Source organism: Typopeltis vanoorti, chromosome 4 (genome assembly GCF_054136105.1).
Source record: "Typopeltis vanoorti isolate ZY-2024b chromosome 4, IOZ_Tvanoo_1.0, whole genome shotgun sequence".
In the NCBI taxonomy this organism is placed as follows: Eukaryota; Metazoa; Arthropoda; class Arachnida; order Uropygi; family Thelyphonidae; genus Typopeltis; species Typopeltis vanoorti.
In genome coordinates this window covers 66,127,478-66,144,196 of record NC_143552.1, presented here as the reverse complement: position 1 = coordinate 66,144,196, position 16,719 = coordinate 66,127,478, and the positions used below count along the sequence as shown (strand labels likewise).

At 36.4% G+C, this 16,719-nt stretch overlaps 1 protein-coding gene across 7 annotated transcripts in view; it reads right to left on the bottom strand.

Annotated features, from left to right (window-relative positions):
• The window catches only part of Nt5b (5' nucleotidase B), a 580,494-nt gene that overhangs the window by 425,413 nt on the left and 138,362 nt on the right, over positions 1-16,719 (bottom strand). For all 7 annotated transcript variants that reach the window (XM_090391852.1, XM_090391851.1, XM_090391857.1 and 4 more), the window contains one exon: positions 12,480-12,553. In XM_090391852.1, coding sequence (XP_090247978.1) covers positions 12,480-12,553 — 74 coding nt within the window. The remainder of the gene's footprint in view (positions 1-12,479; positions 12,554-16,719) is intronic.

Sequence of the window (16,719 nt, the reverse complement as noted above, 5' to 3'; positions counted from 1 at the left end):
AGTAAATGCAGTATGAGCAGAAATTAACAAATCAGGCCTAGAAAAATAATAGAGTTTTTCGGATATGTGGCAAGTAAAAGGAAGATGATTATGGCAAGATGACGTTAATGGATGAAGATGGTAGAATGATAACTGATGAAAAGGATAATTGAGTAGATGCCACAAGATGAATTATGATAACAGTCAATTACAGTCAGTGAACATTTCATCAGCGTCTTTCATACTCATCAGTGTGAAATCACGAGAAGCTCAAGTGCAGAAGAAATGGCAGAGGATAGCTTAACTGTAGTGAGAGTATCAGATTTCTAAAAACTGTTCCATAGCATAAAGGTGGTTAAGGTATTGGAAAATTCAGTGAAAATTATAACATAGAAATGAGTTGAAAACAGCAGAATTCTGTGATTGTAGCATGTGTTTGTTAAAAGGAAGGAATGTCATATAAATTTGCTTATGTACTATAACAAGGTGATGAATGCATTGGATAGGTGAGATGCACATAAAGTAGTATACTTAGATTTCGCAAAAGCTTTTGATAGATTGTCAGATGACAAATTCATAACAAAATTGAAATGGATAGGATTGGATAACGGATGAGTGAGTTGAATAGGTGACTGGTTGTCAGATAGGTATCAGCAAGTTGTATATGGGGATGCAGTATTCAAAAAGAGGAAAGAAGAGTAATGGAGAGTAAGGACCTTAAGTTCAGTGGCTACACTGCATAAGTTGTGAAGTCATCAGATTGGATTATGGCAATGATGCAAAGGCCAATGACATGCAGAAATAAGCAGTCCATTGTATAAGCCCATGATCGGGCCTAATATAGATGACTTTGCAGATATTCGGTCACCTGATTTTCATGATGATATTTCTTGTTGTTATGTGCCATCGGTCATTTTCGACTCTTGCTGATCTTGTGAACAAAGGCTCTCATTTCCACTCGACCTCTCCTTCTTTCTTTCAGCAACTGCAAGTTCAAGTTGGTAAGTTCTTTTACGTTGTCTATCCAACTCTTTTGTGATCTTCTCTTCTCACTTTCCTGACATAACTGCCTTTTCCAATGATTCATCAGCTTGTATAATATGTCCAAAGTACATCAACTTTTGTTTAGCAATCATCGTCTCCAAGGAGCATTCGCTCTTGGTGCTCTCTAAAACTTTTTTATTGGTCATTCTTGGAGTCCATAGGATTCTTAATAGTCTCCTCCACACCCATAATTGAAATGAACCAATTTGCTTTTTGTCTTTCTTCTTAATAATCCAATTTTCACATCCATACATCACTAGCGGAAATAAAATACCATTGCTCTAACAATTCTAACTTTCGTGACCTTACTTATACCTCTATCTTTCATAATTTTTGTCAGGTTTAACACAGTTTTTTCCCATGACTATCCTTTTAATTTCATCTTCACGTTTGCCATCATTTCTGATTCTGGACCCAAGTAAATCATAACTTTCAACAATTTCCATTTTATCTCCCTTTATTATAAATTCATTTAAACTGCCAGAAGCAATCACTTTTGTTTTGCTGATGTTTAAATTAAGTCAGGCTTTGTTACTTTCCCTCTTAACCAATAGAATCAACTGCTCCATATTTTCCTTAGAGGATTGTATTATCTGCATATCTTAAATTATTTATATTTCTACCACCAATCTTAATTCCAGCTGGATCTTTGACTAAGTTAGCCATTCTCATAATATATTCACTATTATTATTATTACATGACATCTCTAGGGAATCCAAAGACTCATCAAGGGAGGACACCTACTCCACAACTCTCCGTCTCCACCACTCAATCCACCAACTACAATGAACCGCAACTACTTTCATCATCTATACCAACGCCATCTACCGCCAACCACTACCACTAGTATTTTCACGATCCCAAACATCCATGCCCACAAACATAGAACCTGCTGCCTTTTGGCTGGAGAGCAGATACGCTAACCACTCGGCCAACCAGGCCAGCTTCACTATAAATATTAAAAAGATAGGATGACAGTATACAATCCTGCTGCACCCTTTTTTCCACTCAAAAACTGTCTGTTTCTCCAAAGACTGTTTTTACTGAAGCGTCTTGGTTGTCATACAGCTCTCTTATCAAGAGAATTCATGCTCAGATATTTCCATTGATCTCATTACAATCTGAAGTCTGTTGTGATCCACACAATCAAGCATTCTTATAATCAATAAAACAGATGAATACTTCCTTCTGAAATTCTCTTCTTCTGTCCATAATCCATCTCATGTTTGCTATTTGGTTACAGTTTCTCTACCTCTCCTAAAGCCTGCCTGTTCTTGTGGCATTTCGCTATTCACATATAGCTCCAGCCTTTGTTGGATCACTTTCAGCATAACTTTACTTGCATGTGAAATTAAAGCAATGGTTTTATAATTCTTACATGTTCTGGTATTTGATTTTTTTGGAATTAGGATGAATATTGATGTTTTCCAATCTCTAGGCAGTATATTTTCTTCCAAACCTACTGACAAATTTCAGTAGGGTTGGAATATATTCACTACTTCAACAATATATTCACTACTTCATCACCATAATAAATTTAGTTTAATCCTTTATCCAAGTGTGTGCAAACAAAGTTTGCACCTGAAAGTATCTTCAGGACTGGGGTAAAGTGGTACAACACCGGGCGACTCCTTGCAAAGGTGGAGCAAGCTACCAACACGCCTATCTCGATATCTCCCATAATGCAAAACACATCTCCTTGCGGATATGTATAATGTTATGCATTAAGAGAAGCAAGGGGATGTGTTTTTGCATTATGAGAGATACTGAGATAGGAGTGTTGGTAGCTTGCTCCACCTTTGCAAGGAGTCACCCGGTGTTGTACTACTTTACCCCAGTCCTGAAGATACTTTCAGGTGCAAACTTTGTTTGCACATACTTGGATAAAGGATTAAACTAAATTTATTATAGTCTGACCAAGTGAAAAATAAACTTTCTATTTCATCCCCAGTTACTCTCAATAATTCCACTGACACACCATCAGCTCCAGGAGCTTTTCCTTTTAACAGCTGTTCCATTGCTGATATCACTTCACTTTTCATTATGATGGGTTCCTCAACAAATTCTCTCCTTTCAAATTCACCTTCAATATTATCATCTTTCTTGTACAAATCCTTTACATACTCTTTCCAACTTTTTTTCACTGCTTCTTCTTATTCCATCAGACATTTTCCCAAATTACTTTTTTACAACTCCTAATCTAGGGATAAACTTCTTTTTCTACAGTAATACTGGTTCTAGCAGTATTACTAGTTCCACCAGTAATACTGCTTTCTTCAATTTCTTTGCACCTTTTGTTTAGATGTTTTTCCTTGATCTTTCTTACGTCTCTGGAAATCTGCACTCAGTTATTCTAACCCTTTCTTTGTTTCTCTGAAGTTTCCTTTTTCTTCTTTCCTCTGCTATATGAATAGCTTCTTCTGACAACCATTTGCAATCTTTCTTTCTTGTTGCTTTATTTAGAAGCAGCAAAGAAGATTATTTCTATGACTGTACATTTTGTTTCTTCCCACAGTATTTCTAATTCTCTTCCAGTCTTCTCCAAACTTTTTAATTTCTTTCTGACTTCTACTTTAAATGTTTCATTTATATGATTTAAATCAAATCTGATATTGTCTTTTTGTTTCTTCTTAGCCCTTAATTTCAATTTAACTTCAGCTACCAATAATTCATGATCTGTCCCACAGTGCACACTAGTTAGTATTTTTGCTGCTTGGATAGCACTTCTCCACTTTCTGCTAGAAACAATATAATTCATCTGATTTCTGCACTCACCATTAGGTGAAGTCCATGTGTACAATCTTCTTTTGTTGTTGAAAGCAGATGTTGGCAATAAAGCAACCATTCTTGACACAAAACTCCAACATCCTTTCTCTTTCTTCATTCTCAGTACTAAACCAAATTTTTCAGTGATACCATGTTATTCTTTTTCCCCAACTTTTGCATTCCAATCACCTAATATCAAAGAAATAAAGAGTTCAGAGTAGATTCCCTAAAGTGGCAATTAGTCTTTGGAATGTGAAGTATGAAGACAGACTGAGGGAATAAAATTTACAAAGTTTCATAATAGGAGGAGAGGGGTTATAACTGAGACATAAGTTCATAAGAGTGTGACCAGATTAATGTGTATGAAATTTTTCATAGAATGAGAGAGAGAGAGACATGTCATTCCTGGAAATAGTATAAGGAGAGTGTGAACAAAGAAATGAGGAGCAGGTTTTTTTTTGCATGGAGATTGACTGATGCATGGAATGCACTACCAAGAGTGCACTGAAGGTGGACCTATTGGATGTGTTTAAAGTACAGTTTGATGAGATATATGCGTTAAAATAAGTACTTCCTAGAATGAGTCTTTTTTAGTAACAATAATAATAAAGATTTTCCTTCATGAAAACAATCAAAACTATCATCATCATCAAATTCCTGACATGTACCCTCAAGGGGTGTACAGGATATGATAGTACAACATGAAAAATTTACACCATTACTGACTTCCTATCTTCAATTTTCCTCCAAATCAGTCTATTACTTGTCAAGACCCCAATATTATCATTATCAGATCTTATATTTCTATCGTCTAAGGCACATTATATCGTATTATCAATCCACCTATATCTTGGTCTTCCTCTGGGTCGTTTTCCTGCCAACCTGGCAGAGAACACTTGTTTTGCTAATCTTTGCTTGCCCATTCTGTTTAAGTGACCATACCACCTCAGATTAGCTCTGCTAACGCATTCCTGGATGCCGATAATGTCAAGTTCTTTTCTAATATCCTCGTTTTTAATATGATATTGCCATCTGTTCACACCTTTAATCTTTCTGAGGACTCTCATAGCTGTGGTCTCTAATCTTTGGTCAAGTGTTTTACTTCTGACCCAGCTCTCAGATCCATAAGTTAAAACTGGTTTAAACACTGTCTTGTATACAGCTAATTTAGTGTTCCAACTAATTTCTCTCTTATTCCATATGAATTTATTCAGTTGACTTCCCACCATACCAGCTTTGCTGATTCTGTTGTCTATTTCTATATTTAATTTACCATCTTCACTAAAAAGCGTGCCTAAGTAGCTGAAATGTTTTACTTATTCCACAGGTTTTCCATTCACAAAACAGTTGACATTTTCAATGATTCTGCCTATTTTCATTGTCTTTGTCTTTTTATTGCTGACCTTCATACCATATCTATTACAACAGTTATTCAATTTAGTCAGGGAATCTTGCAAACTTCTAGAGGATTTATTTAGAAGTATAACATCATCCGCATAAAGCAAAGAGCTGATATTAATCTCCAATTCTGATATTGTGTTTAATACCACTTTCCTTCATAATGTGATCCATGAAGATAATGAATAACAGAGGGGATAATGTACATCCTTGTCTCACACCAGATTTAACATTAAACCATCTCCCTGTACTTTCTTCAATTCTAACTGCTGATTTACAACTCAAATACAGACTAAGTATTGCTTGATATAATGCCCCATTGACACCATATAACTGTAGCGTATTGAATAGCTTCTCTCTTGGAACTTTGTCATATGCCTTTTCCAGATCGACAAAACTTAATGCAGATCTTTGTTATGTTCCCATGCTTTTCAACTATTTGTCGTAAAGTGAAGATCTGATCCTGACAGCCTCTATTTGGCCTGAATCCAGCTTGTTCTTCACCAAGCTTTTCTTCCACAATTCTTCTCAACCGTTTCTCAAGTATACTTGCATGGATCTTGCCAGGAACACTCAGTAGGGAAATACCTCTGTAATTCTCACATTCAGTTTTATTTCCCTTTTTATATATGGGTAATATTAGAGCTCTACTCCAATCATCGAGAATTTGTCCCTCTGTCCAAGACTTCTGAACTATGCAGTGCAGCTACTGCAAGACTTTTATACCACCATACTTCAGCATTTCTGGTCAAATATCATCTACTCCTGCTGCCTTTCCACATTTCAAGCCTTCGATAGCTTTTTCTACTTAAAGTATGGATATGTATTCTGACTGTATGCCTGTTGAGTGTTTTTTACCACTGTGCTATCACTGCTTGTTTCATTTAGCAATTTTTCGAAGTAATTACTCCATACTTCAAGGATTCTTTTTCTCCTGTTTTTATGTCACCTTTATCATCTCTAACTCCTTTAAAGCACTCTTTCCTCCATTTCTAAGCTTCTTCAACGACCTCTAGAATATCTTACTACTTTCTTGATATTTATTTTCTATGTTCTTGCCAAAGTTCTCCCATGACTTTTGTTTAGCTAGTTTTACAGTGTTTCGCTTTCTTACATTTGTCTCTGTATTCTCTAAGAGCAAAAGCTGACTTATTTGCCAGGAACTTTTGATATGTTTTCTTCTTTTCCTTCACTACCTCTTTAACTTCCTGTGTCCACCATGGAGTCCTGATTTTTCTATCCTTGCAGACAACCTCACCACGTGCCTCTCTGGCTGAATCAATCAGGGTTTTCTTCAAGGCTTGCCACTGAATCTCCAAGGTTTGGTTCCTATTCTCAAACTCTTTCATTTTTTCTTCAATAATCTTTGTGTATTTTAGTCTACAGTTCACATCTGAGAGATGCTCAACTTTTATTTGCTTTACAACTTTCTTATATGTTATTCTTTTCAATATGAAATTCAATTTTATCCTGCTCAAGACTAAATAGTGATCACTTCCGATTTCAAATCCTCTGTACACTCTGGTGTCGTGCACCAGGAAGAAAACATCACTATCAACAATAACATAGTCAATGAGACTTTTCTTATTCCTTGCTTCTTCTCTCCATATGAATTTGTGCACATTTTTATGTTGGAACATGGTGTTAGTAATAACCAGTCCATGTCCTGAGCAGAAATCCAACAGGTATTTGCCATTATTATTAGCTTTGCTCTTTTCTCCAAATTTTCCCAAAATATTTTTGTATGTCTGACAATCATTTCCTACTCTGCTATTCAGATCCCCAACAAGGACCAACTTTTCCTTTTTCACTGTGTCAGTTGCTTTTTCTAAAGCATCAAAAAATTCCTCCACTTCTACCTTAGTAGAACCTTCTGTGGGACCATTGGCACAAATAAGTCTCATTGTCCAGTTCCCCATTCTGATATTTGCCCACATCATTCTACTTGAGATAGCCTGCCATTCAACAAGATTAGCTTCGTATTTTGTGTTGAATACTATGGCTACTCCTTCTTTTCCTTGATTGTTATTGACTGAATATAACATTTTGTATTTATTGCTCAGAAAGATCTCACCAGTTTTTGTCTTTTTTGTTTCAGTCACAACTATTATGTCGATCTGGTATTTATCTAATTCCTCAGCTAGCTCCATTTCTTGCCATTCAGGCTTCTTATGTTGATAGTACCAATCTTTAACTCTGGTTGAGTGATGTTGAGTTTGGGTGTGTTTTCAGATTTGTTCCAGTAGCTGACTTTTCACTGTTCGCCCTGGTTCCCTGGTGAAAACAACGGGCTCCTTGTTTAACCGGGTGACACTCCAGCCAGCATGAAATTTTATTTAACTAGGTCTTTTCTAATTAAAAGGAACATGCTGTATCACTCTCATTCAAATTCCAGAAATGTGTGAAGTTATGAAACTATGATTTTGTTCAAAATACTGTAGTTTCCCTTTACTTTATAAATTATAATTCTGATTTTTAAAAACTAGATTATTTGAACTTATGGGTAAGTCATTTGGAATATTCCCAGCCAAAACTGTATCATAAACCTTTTTCTAATACTGATTTTGTTTCGAAGCCTTAATTATCTTCATTAACAAGTCTTTATTTCTAACCTCTTAAAATATTCTTAAAGCACAATTCCTAGGAATCAATTTTAACCTTGTTATTCTGAACAACACTGAGTCTATGACTAGATCTTGAAAATTAATCTACAATACCTCTCCAGATCTAAATCAGAATACTTGGTTGATGCAATATAACAATAACCAGGTATGTAACTTAGCCACCAATATGCTGGGGATGCACTATTTATAGCATCTTCAAGCCAAACCAATCCCAATCACCTTTCTGCACTGGAGCCTGTTTCTACAAACATCATTCTGGCAAACTTGGTGAGTACTGCACCATAAAAGTACATTTCCTTGTTAATGCTATCTAGAGTAAGGCCTCATAGGTAGATGAGAAAAAAAATTTACTGGTTCCTGCTTCTCCCCCCCCCCCCCTTCTTATATGCTGTGAAGGTAAGTAGCATGATATCAGGAGCATGTTAAACATACTGTTAGGATTCCAGCAGCAAAAAAAAAAGGTCCATTTTCCAGCTGCTGAATAAATCATAGGACTAAGTCTGATCTGCAAGATGATTCTTGAACAACTAGCATATAATTCTGCTGCTATATCATGCCTGGAAGGTACCTGAGTATAGCAGTATACAAAAGACGTATGAAGAAGAGATTGGGTATTCTCCTCTATATGGAAGACATTGCATGTAATATGAGGGGAAGTGAAAAACTAGCCACTACTCTAACTCTTCTCCATCCAAACTGTGAAAGACACCATAAATAAATTGAGTAAAAGTGTAAATCAGAAAAAATCTCCCATAGGAAACAATATCAAAAAACAGTAAAAAATAAAATAAAATACTTCTATACCGGTATCACTTCGTCAATACTTATGGCCCTTACATAAATAAAATTGATGCACATTTCAATTCCACTTACATCTAAACCAAGCCATTATTTCTCATACACCCTCAACACAGATAGTTGAGGGTTTACAAAACCTCAATTATCTGTGCTGCATGATTACCAAACTACATGATTTCTGTAATACATACATACACATTCATTACATCTAGCACTCTGCATGTGACACAATACCAAACCTAGAAAACTTTCCTCTTCTCTTTGATTTGCTCTGGCTCAACACTTCCTTACCCACTTTAGTGCATTAATCTGCTGTCTTTACTGCTTTACAAATTTTGATAATCACTCTGACCTGATTATTTATCTCTAAAGCTTGATTTTATGCAGTCCAAATACCCAAAGAAAGATTACCATGGAATCACAAATCAAATTAGCTTTCCTTTTCTAATTTCACAGATAAAGATGAGAAAAGTACCAAGAAACTTTGTTAGTAATTATATATTACATATTGTCCACTGACAGTCAGGCTGACCATCTGTTTAACATTATCTGCTTCTACTCACCACCAAAAGGCTGTGGGTTCAAATCCTGCTGTGGTAGATAAATTCCATTGCTCAGCATGAGACAACTACTACTTACTGAATGTATAAATTACTCCACTCCACATTCCTATAAAGAGTTTATGGATTATATATTCCATAGGCCACAGGAAGTACTAATACACAAAATCTCATACTTATGGGTCATTGGTTAGTGGTCATTGGTTTTTAGACCAATGACCACTTCGACTCTTCAACCATATCTACCGATCTAAACATCTGCTCAGACTGAATTACAGAACTCATGCTCAGAGAAATGAAGGCCTTTATCCCCCATTCCATCCCAAATTCCTGAAAACTAGCCATGCCATGATTCTTAAACAAATGTGCCAATGCAGTACATGGAAAAAAATTCAGCATACCATGCCAAACCTGAAATTTCCTTGCTAAACTGCAAGGAGTCAAGGACAATTAACTTCAAATACCACCAAAAACTCAATGCAGTCTAATCTCTCGCAAGAAAAAATCTTACATCTCTTCCCCTAACATTCCACAATATCCAGATATTCAAACATGATGAGATTTCCCTTCTTAGGCTGGCCTAGGCTTCTAGCCTTACCTTGCACAAATACATCTAAGACATAGCTACTAAAAACTTTTCTATTACTGTACTTTTCTAGTCAAGGCACCACTTTTCATTTCTACACCTGCTAATTCTGTACAAATCCCAATCCACCCAACCAGGGACTACTGTTTATACATTTGGGGTGGTATGTCAAAATCATCTCAAAAAGTTGTTTGATGCTACCCAGAAGAGGAGGACAATATGGTTAACTGATGCACCCTCTCTTACAGATCCATTTCAATCTCTCTCTCTCTCTCTCACACACACACACACACACACACACACATTTGTTTCTGCATAATGGCTATTCTACAGAGTTTTTCATGGACAAGGCTCTGTTGAATTGGCCATTATCATTCCTCCACTTTCCTCCAAAAATAGAAAGAACAAAAGCAGCTGCTGCTTAACACCCACTTATAGTCCAGCTCCAAACTTTCCAACCCAACATCTCTGCTTCTTTCATTCCATCTACCTCTGTTCTTTGAAATTGTTTCAATAGTGAAATACTGTGAGTTGGCATATTAAAAAGAATTATAAAACCAGAGGAAAACTCACATAAAAAAAATTTATTAGTGTAGAATTTTTGCCTTAGTATAATATGCATCACCAGCTCAAGATCATAGAATGACAATTAAACATTAACAGACAATTTTAAAAAAGCACTACCGAAGTAGCTAATGCAAGATAACTATAAAAGGTCAATAATTTTCTAACTTATTTAAAAAAAAAGTATATATTTTGACAAAATAAAGTTAGGAAAGATTAACTGATTTAAAAAGTACTATCTCACACAAAGGGGATAGACATAGACCATCTGATCTGTTTAAGCTAGGATAGTGAAGTAAGGTCTCTCACATTTCTTTATAAAGAACTTTTGTCTTGTTCCAATGAACTGTATGTTTAGTGTTGATAGCAAGCTCCACAAGTCCAGACTGTCCAGGCTCATGGTATTTAATATAAGACCTGTGTTCTTCTAACTGATAAAAACAGATCTTCCTGTTTGTCCGAAATAAGATAACCCACAAGAGAGCATGGATAATTGAGAGGTGGAAGATTGAAGAAGCTAGAAAGGTGGAGATTTTTCTGACGAGGCGAAAGGCAGTTTTTTTTTTTTTAAATAAGTAAGGAAATTATTGACCTTTTATAGTTATCTAACATCAGCTACTTAGGTGGTGATTATGATTCCTCCAGTTTTATAGTTCTATGAAATAGCCTCCACTCTGTCTTCCCCAAAAACCTTTAGTTGTTTGAAAAAGATGTCAAATTCTTCGTTTTATTCTCATCCTCTAGCCCACACAAGGCACTGATATACCATAAGTCTCAAATGGTCTTTATGACCTTTCATGTGTGGTCAAATATAAATATGTATTAAAAAAAATTAAAATTAAAAAGGCTGGTGGTCATACACCAAGCAATGAAATTCACATCCAATCTAAGAAAAATCACAAAAGTCCAGGCTCATAATGGTATTGAAACCTACAGATCGTTGGGTTGGATGAAAGGAGATGCTATCTGTCTGGGCCAACTAGGCCATGATCCTGGTTTTGCTTCTGAGTTCCATGCAGCTCTGCCAAATGTCTTTTGTGTCATTTATGCAGCAATTTGTTTCACCTATATATGAAGATATACAGGTGAAATATATAGATGATTTAGTATTCATCTTTGTGAGATGGGGGAAGGGGAGGAGAAGGAGATCTTTAAAGGAGTTGAGCAGGTACTTTAAGTTTCTATATGGTTTAAATGTAGTGGAGAAGTCAACAGGCTATGTAATTTCATAGGTACAACTTCTCCAAAGATTTAAATCCTTAAAGAACAAAATCAACACAGCATTCACTCCCTTTATTAAGATGAAATCTCTACTTCAATCCATATAACTTTGATATGGCCCTCTAAAAATCCAGGTGTGTATCAACGATGGCACACAGAGAAGAGACATGTGGATACCGATAGCTATCTACATTTCTTCTAAGATATATGACATGTCTCTTAGAAGAGACATGTAATATCTACATATTACAAGTCTCTTCTCACCATTATAGACCTCAGAAATTGGGTATTATTTCAACACTAGGAACAAGAGCCTGCTGCCTCATTACTGATTAGGAAGAATTAGGAAGAATGATTAGGAAGAAATGGCTACAGTAAACGTATCAAGTCTTCTCAGCCAGCATGCCATTTGAGACACTTCCAATGATGAGAAAATCAAAGGTTTTAATTCTCTGCCCTATATCAGTTCTATTTTCTAAAAACTTGCAAAAATCCTATCAACACAGCCTTCACTCCCTTTATTAAGATGAAATCACTACTTCAATTAATAAAATCTCGACACAACCCTCTAAAATATCCAGATGTGTATCGACTATAATGTGAGTGCATGAAACATACTATGGACAGACAAAGAAATCTATTGAAAAAAGTTGAACAACATATCAAATATGTTGAATATCAAACAAGCAAGGCCTCAGCTCTGTCTTCACATATACTCCCTAGCTGACTGATAAGACACCTCAATAAAGAGACATCAAGTTTTATGGAATAAGTCCAAACTGCTGGAAAAGAATTCTCATTCATGCAATGTATGCTAAAGAAAAAAAAATGCAAAAATTAAATTTACGTTGAATGAATCTGTAAAAGTCTTATGTTAGTCATCTTTTATTAACTAAATATATTTTCCAAATATAGCCAACTATGTCAGTATTACTTACGTGCAAGAGTATAATCCATGTCAAATCCAAAAAATTTTATCTTCTCTAAGTGGAGACTACGATTAACAAAAACTCTGGAAAAAAAAAAAAATCACAAAAATATAAGCAATCATAAAAATAAAGAAACAGGAAAACTGAAAGCTAAATATAAAACTCTTTATACTTTGATTTTACTATTAATAGCAAACTTCCATAGAGTGAACAGACTCATTTCATTTAACCAGCATTGTATCAATCAAACTGAAAAACTCATTCACAACATATTCTACTCGGCCACCATTCTCAATGCACAAAAATCTGTTCTTACTCTGATCTTCACCAGAACCATTAAACAACTGCCAGGGATGGCATCCCTCATTCTCTGCACTATGTATAATCCCTTCTATATTAATTCTGTAAAATCTCCCTTACCATTATAAACATTTCTATCATATCAACTTTTTTATGCATATTCACTAAACTGCAATTCACATTTCTTGATCCCTTCCCCCATGGCAGACATTCCATATTCCTGATACTGCCTTAGTTACTCATCTTTGAATCCTCTCCAGAGTTTCTTAATAATAAGAGGAACCAGGTGCGGTTTTCATTGTGATTTGGGTACAATAGCCACTGTGTGGTCTGATTAATGCCACATACAAAGATTCACCACCTGTCAGCGTTCTCCTTATAATAGCAGTAAAATGCGGTGTAGTTTTGAGATTACTTCTATTGTATCCTTTGAACTGTGGATCATAATCAACTATCACCCTAGATCTTGAATCTCATCCTACTCCTTGGAAAGTTACACCTATATAGTAAGCATGCAATCTCGCATCTATGCACTCCAAAATATATCAACCTATGCTTATTAGCATCAAAATGGGAAAATCACCCATTCAACCATACAGGCAGAGTCAAAAGTCTATTTTCAATCTTCCTGAAGCAACTTGACATCAGCATTACTCCTTATCACTTTACCAACTTAGAGAGCCTTTTACAAATTGTTCTAGTAGTAAGGCTTATACGTTGGTTAGACATAACTATATATTCGGTATATGTATTGTGGAATGGCTGTCATAAGTATATGAAGGGTTGTAAGTTGAGGACTGACTGTATTCCAGTATAGATTCTTACCAGGTAGTAGCTTTTCTGACCGGTTATTTGAAGCTAATTTTAGGAAGTAGTAGTATCACAAACTGATTTTTGCCTAGTTGTAGCAACACAATTTGTAAAACTGGTATTAGTTTACGGAATTTACAACGTAAATGAAGTATATTAATTAAAGGTAACTTTAATGAATCACTTCTATATTTATTAAAGCCTGAAGCACTCACTGCACTTTCACATGGTCACAATTTCGCCCTAGCTCCTAAAGCCTGAAGCACTCACTGCACTTTCACGTAGTCACAATTTCGCCCTAGCTCCTAAAAGGATACCTGCTGAAGAAATCATGATCCAAATAGAGCGTGGGATTCGCAACCTGCCTAACCATATCGCCAACAACGTAAGACTGGATGTAGTCGGTGTTCTGACTAAAGCCAAACCTCCAAAAACCAACTTATCCAAAAACGAATATGCAGCCCTACAAGAATTGAAAAACAACAAAAAAATAGTAATCACCAAAGCTGATAAGGGAAGCGCCACTGTGGTACCCAATCAAAAAGACTACAAAGGTAAGCTAAATGCTTTAGTACTAGACCGTACTACTTACCTCCCCATTGAATACAATCCGACCAGCTCTCAAGTTTGTTGGAAGTCACCAACAAACTTAAACCTTATAACTCTAGACCCCCCCGATTATATGGACTCCCAAAAATACATAAACAAAATGTGCCATTGCGTCCCATAGTGGATGGCATTGATTCCCCCACATATAAATTAACCAAACATTTAGCCAAAACACTCACACACTACACTGGCAACACACCATTACATATAAAAAACTCAGCCCACTTTAAAGCCAGTATAGAAAACCTCACACTCCAACACACTGACATAATGGTCAGTTTTGACGTCTCCTCCCTATTCACTAATGTGCCACTCAAAGAAACCCTTGAGCTCATCCAAGCCAAGTTTCCTCCCAATATCTCAGCCCTATTTCAGTTCACAATGAACTCAGGCTATTTCGTTTGGTAAGGAAAGTTCTACAAACAGATAGAGGGGACAGCCATGGGTTCACCACTTTCCCCACCCTTGGCCAATTTCTTTATGGAGACATTTGAAGAGAAAGCCTTAAACTCCGCCCCACAAAAACCCACTATTTGGCTTCGTTATGTGGATGATGTGTTTGCTATTTGGCCACATGGCTCAGACACACTCCACTCCTTCCTAACACACTTAAACAACCAACACCCCAGAGTCCAGTTCACCTTAGAAAAAGAGGAAAACAACACCCTCCCCTTCCTAGACACTTTAATCACCCGCCAGTTTAATGGATCTTTGGTTTTCTCTGTTTACAGAAAACCCACCCATACTGGCCGATACATTCGCCAGCAATCCCCCCCCCCTCACAACAATATGGGGTGATAAAAATACTATATAACAGGGCAAAATTAATCTGCTCAGATGACAAGGCCGTGACTATTGAACTAAACCACATCCTCAACACTTTCTTAGCCAATGGCTATAACCCCAAAAAAATCCAAAAAATACTAAAACCTGTAAACCACAACCCCCCCCTCCCCAATATAGATTATACCAAGTCTATCACCATCCCCTACATCCAGGGCACCTCTGAGAAAATAACCAATATCCTCAAAAAATATGACCTTACTTCCTGTTACAGACCATATAAAAAGTTGGCATCCCTTATTCGCTCTACCAAAGACCAACCACTTCCCCTAGACCTACCTGGTGTATACCAGGTCCCTTGCAGCTGCAAATTGTCCTACTTTGGCCAAACAAGCAGAACAACAAATATCAGGATTTCAGAACACCAAGACTACATCCGTTTTCACCAGTACAGCCGCTCTGGGCTGGCAGACCATGCCTTAGATACCCACCATAAAATTCGTTGGAAGAAAACAAAAATAATTCATCGCAGCAAGTTTAAATACGAAAGATTATTCAAAGAATCTTCAGCAGCTCTAAAAAACAGTACTAACCTCAACAAATTTGGGTGCATGAAACTGCCCCAAATTTGGGAGACTTTCATTATGAGAACTTCAGCCCAACTGCCAAGACTACCAAATTAGCCCGCAAGAGGGCATCATTAGGACTTTAGGAACAATATTAGTTTCTTGCTTTCTTCCTCATTTGCTTTGTGTTAGTTCCTGAGTGCACATACCATATCTTTATGTTCCTGAAGATGGCAATGTGACGTTGCCGAAATATAGAAGTGATTCATTAAAGTTACCTTTAATTAATATACTTCATTTACGTTGTTAATTCCGTAAACTAATTACCAGTTTTACAAATTGTGTTGCTACAACTATGGCAAAAATCAGTTTGTGATACTACTGCCTAAAATTAGCTTCAAATAACCGGTCAGAAAAGCTACTACCTGGTAAGAATCTATACTGGAATACAGTCAGTCCTCAACTTACAACCCTTCATATACTTATGACAGCCATTCCACAATACATATACCAAATATCATCCAATTTCTGCAACCTGTGGACCAGAGTGTCACTGTTCAAAAGTGACAGGTTGCATTTAAATGGATTCAGTAAGTCAGATGGAGAGCCTATTCTCAATACTTGCCTCATTGTGAAAGATGTGGAGAGAGAAAATGGTGAGACTAAAGTGGTTGTAAACGCAAATAGTAGTGTGAGAAATAATGATTAGAAAACAAGAATGCAAGTTGAGAGGGAAAAGGAGAAAGTTAATGTGGACAGGGATACATCCCATTCCTATACTGACCATCCTCAAACACATTCACTACTACTTTCAACATCCTTATACCTTCCACTCTCCTTATACCACGTATCCCTGGGATGTAAGAGTTAGATGAGTCTGGGAGAATATATATAGGCTAAATGGTGATAAAGGCAATAGAGCATGTGGAGGTGTGGGGGAAATCACAACTAACAAGTGGCATCAGTAATACTGGTTATAGAGTTAAAAGTGAACTGCTGTTCTTTATTCACAAATGACAGGGGCATCAGAAATAAGGGAGATGAAATGATTTTGATAGCTGAATTTAACTGTTGAAATAAGTGAAACATGGTTCAATAAGGAAGAATTCCTGAGAACAGAAATTGAAGGATATGGTGTTTTTTGTAAAGGATAGAAAGAACAAGAAGGGAGTGAGGCTGAT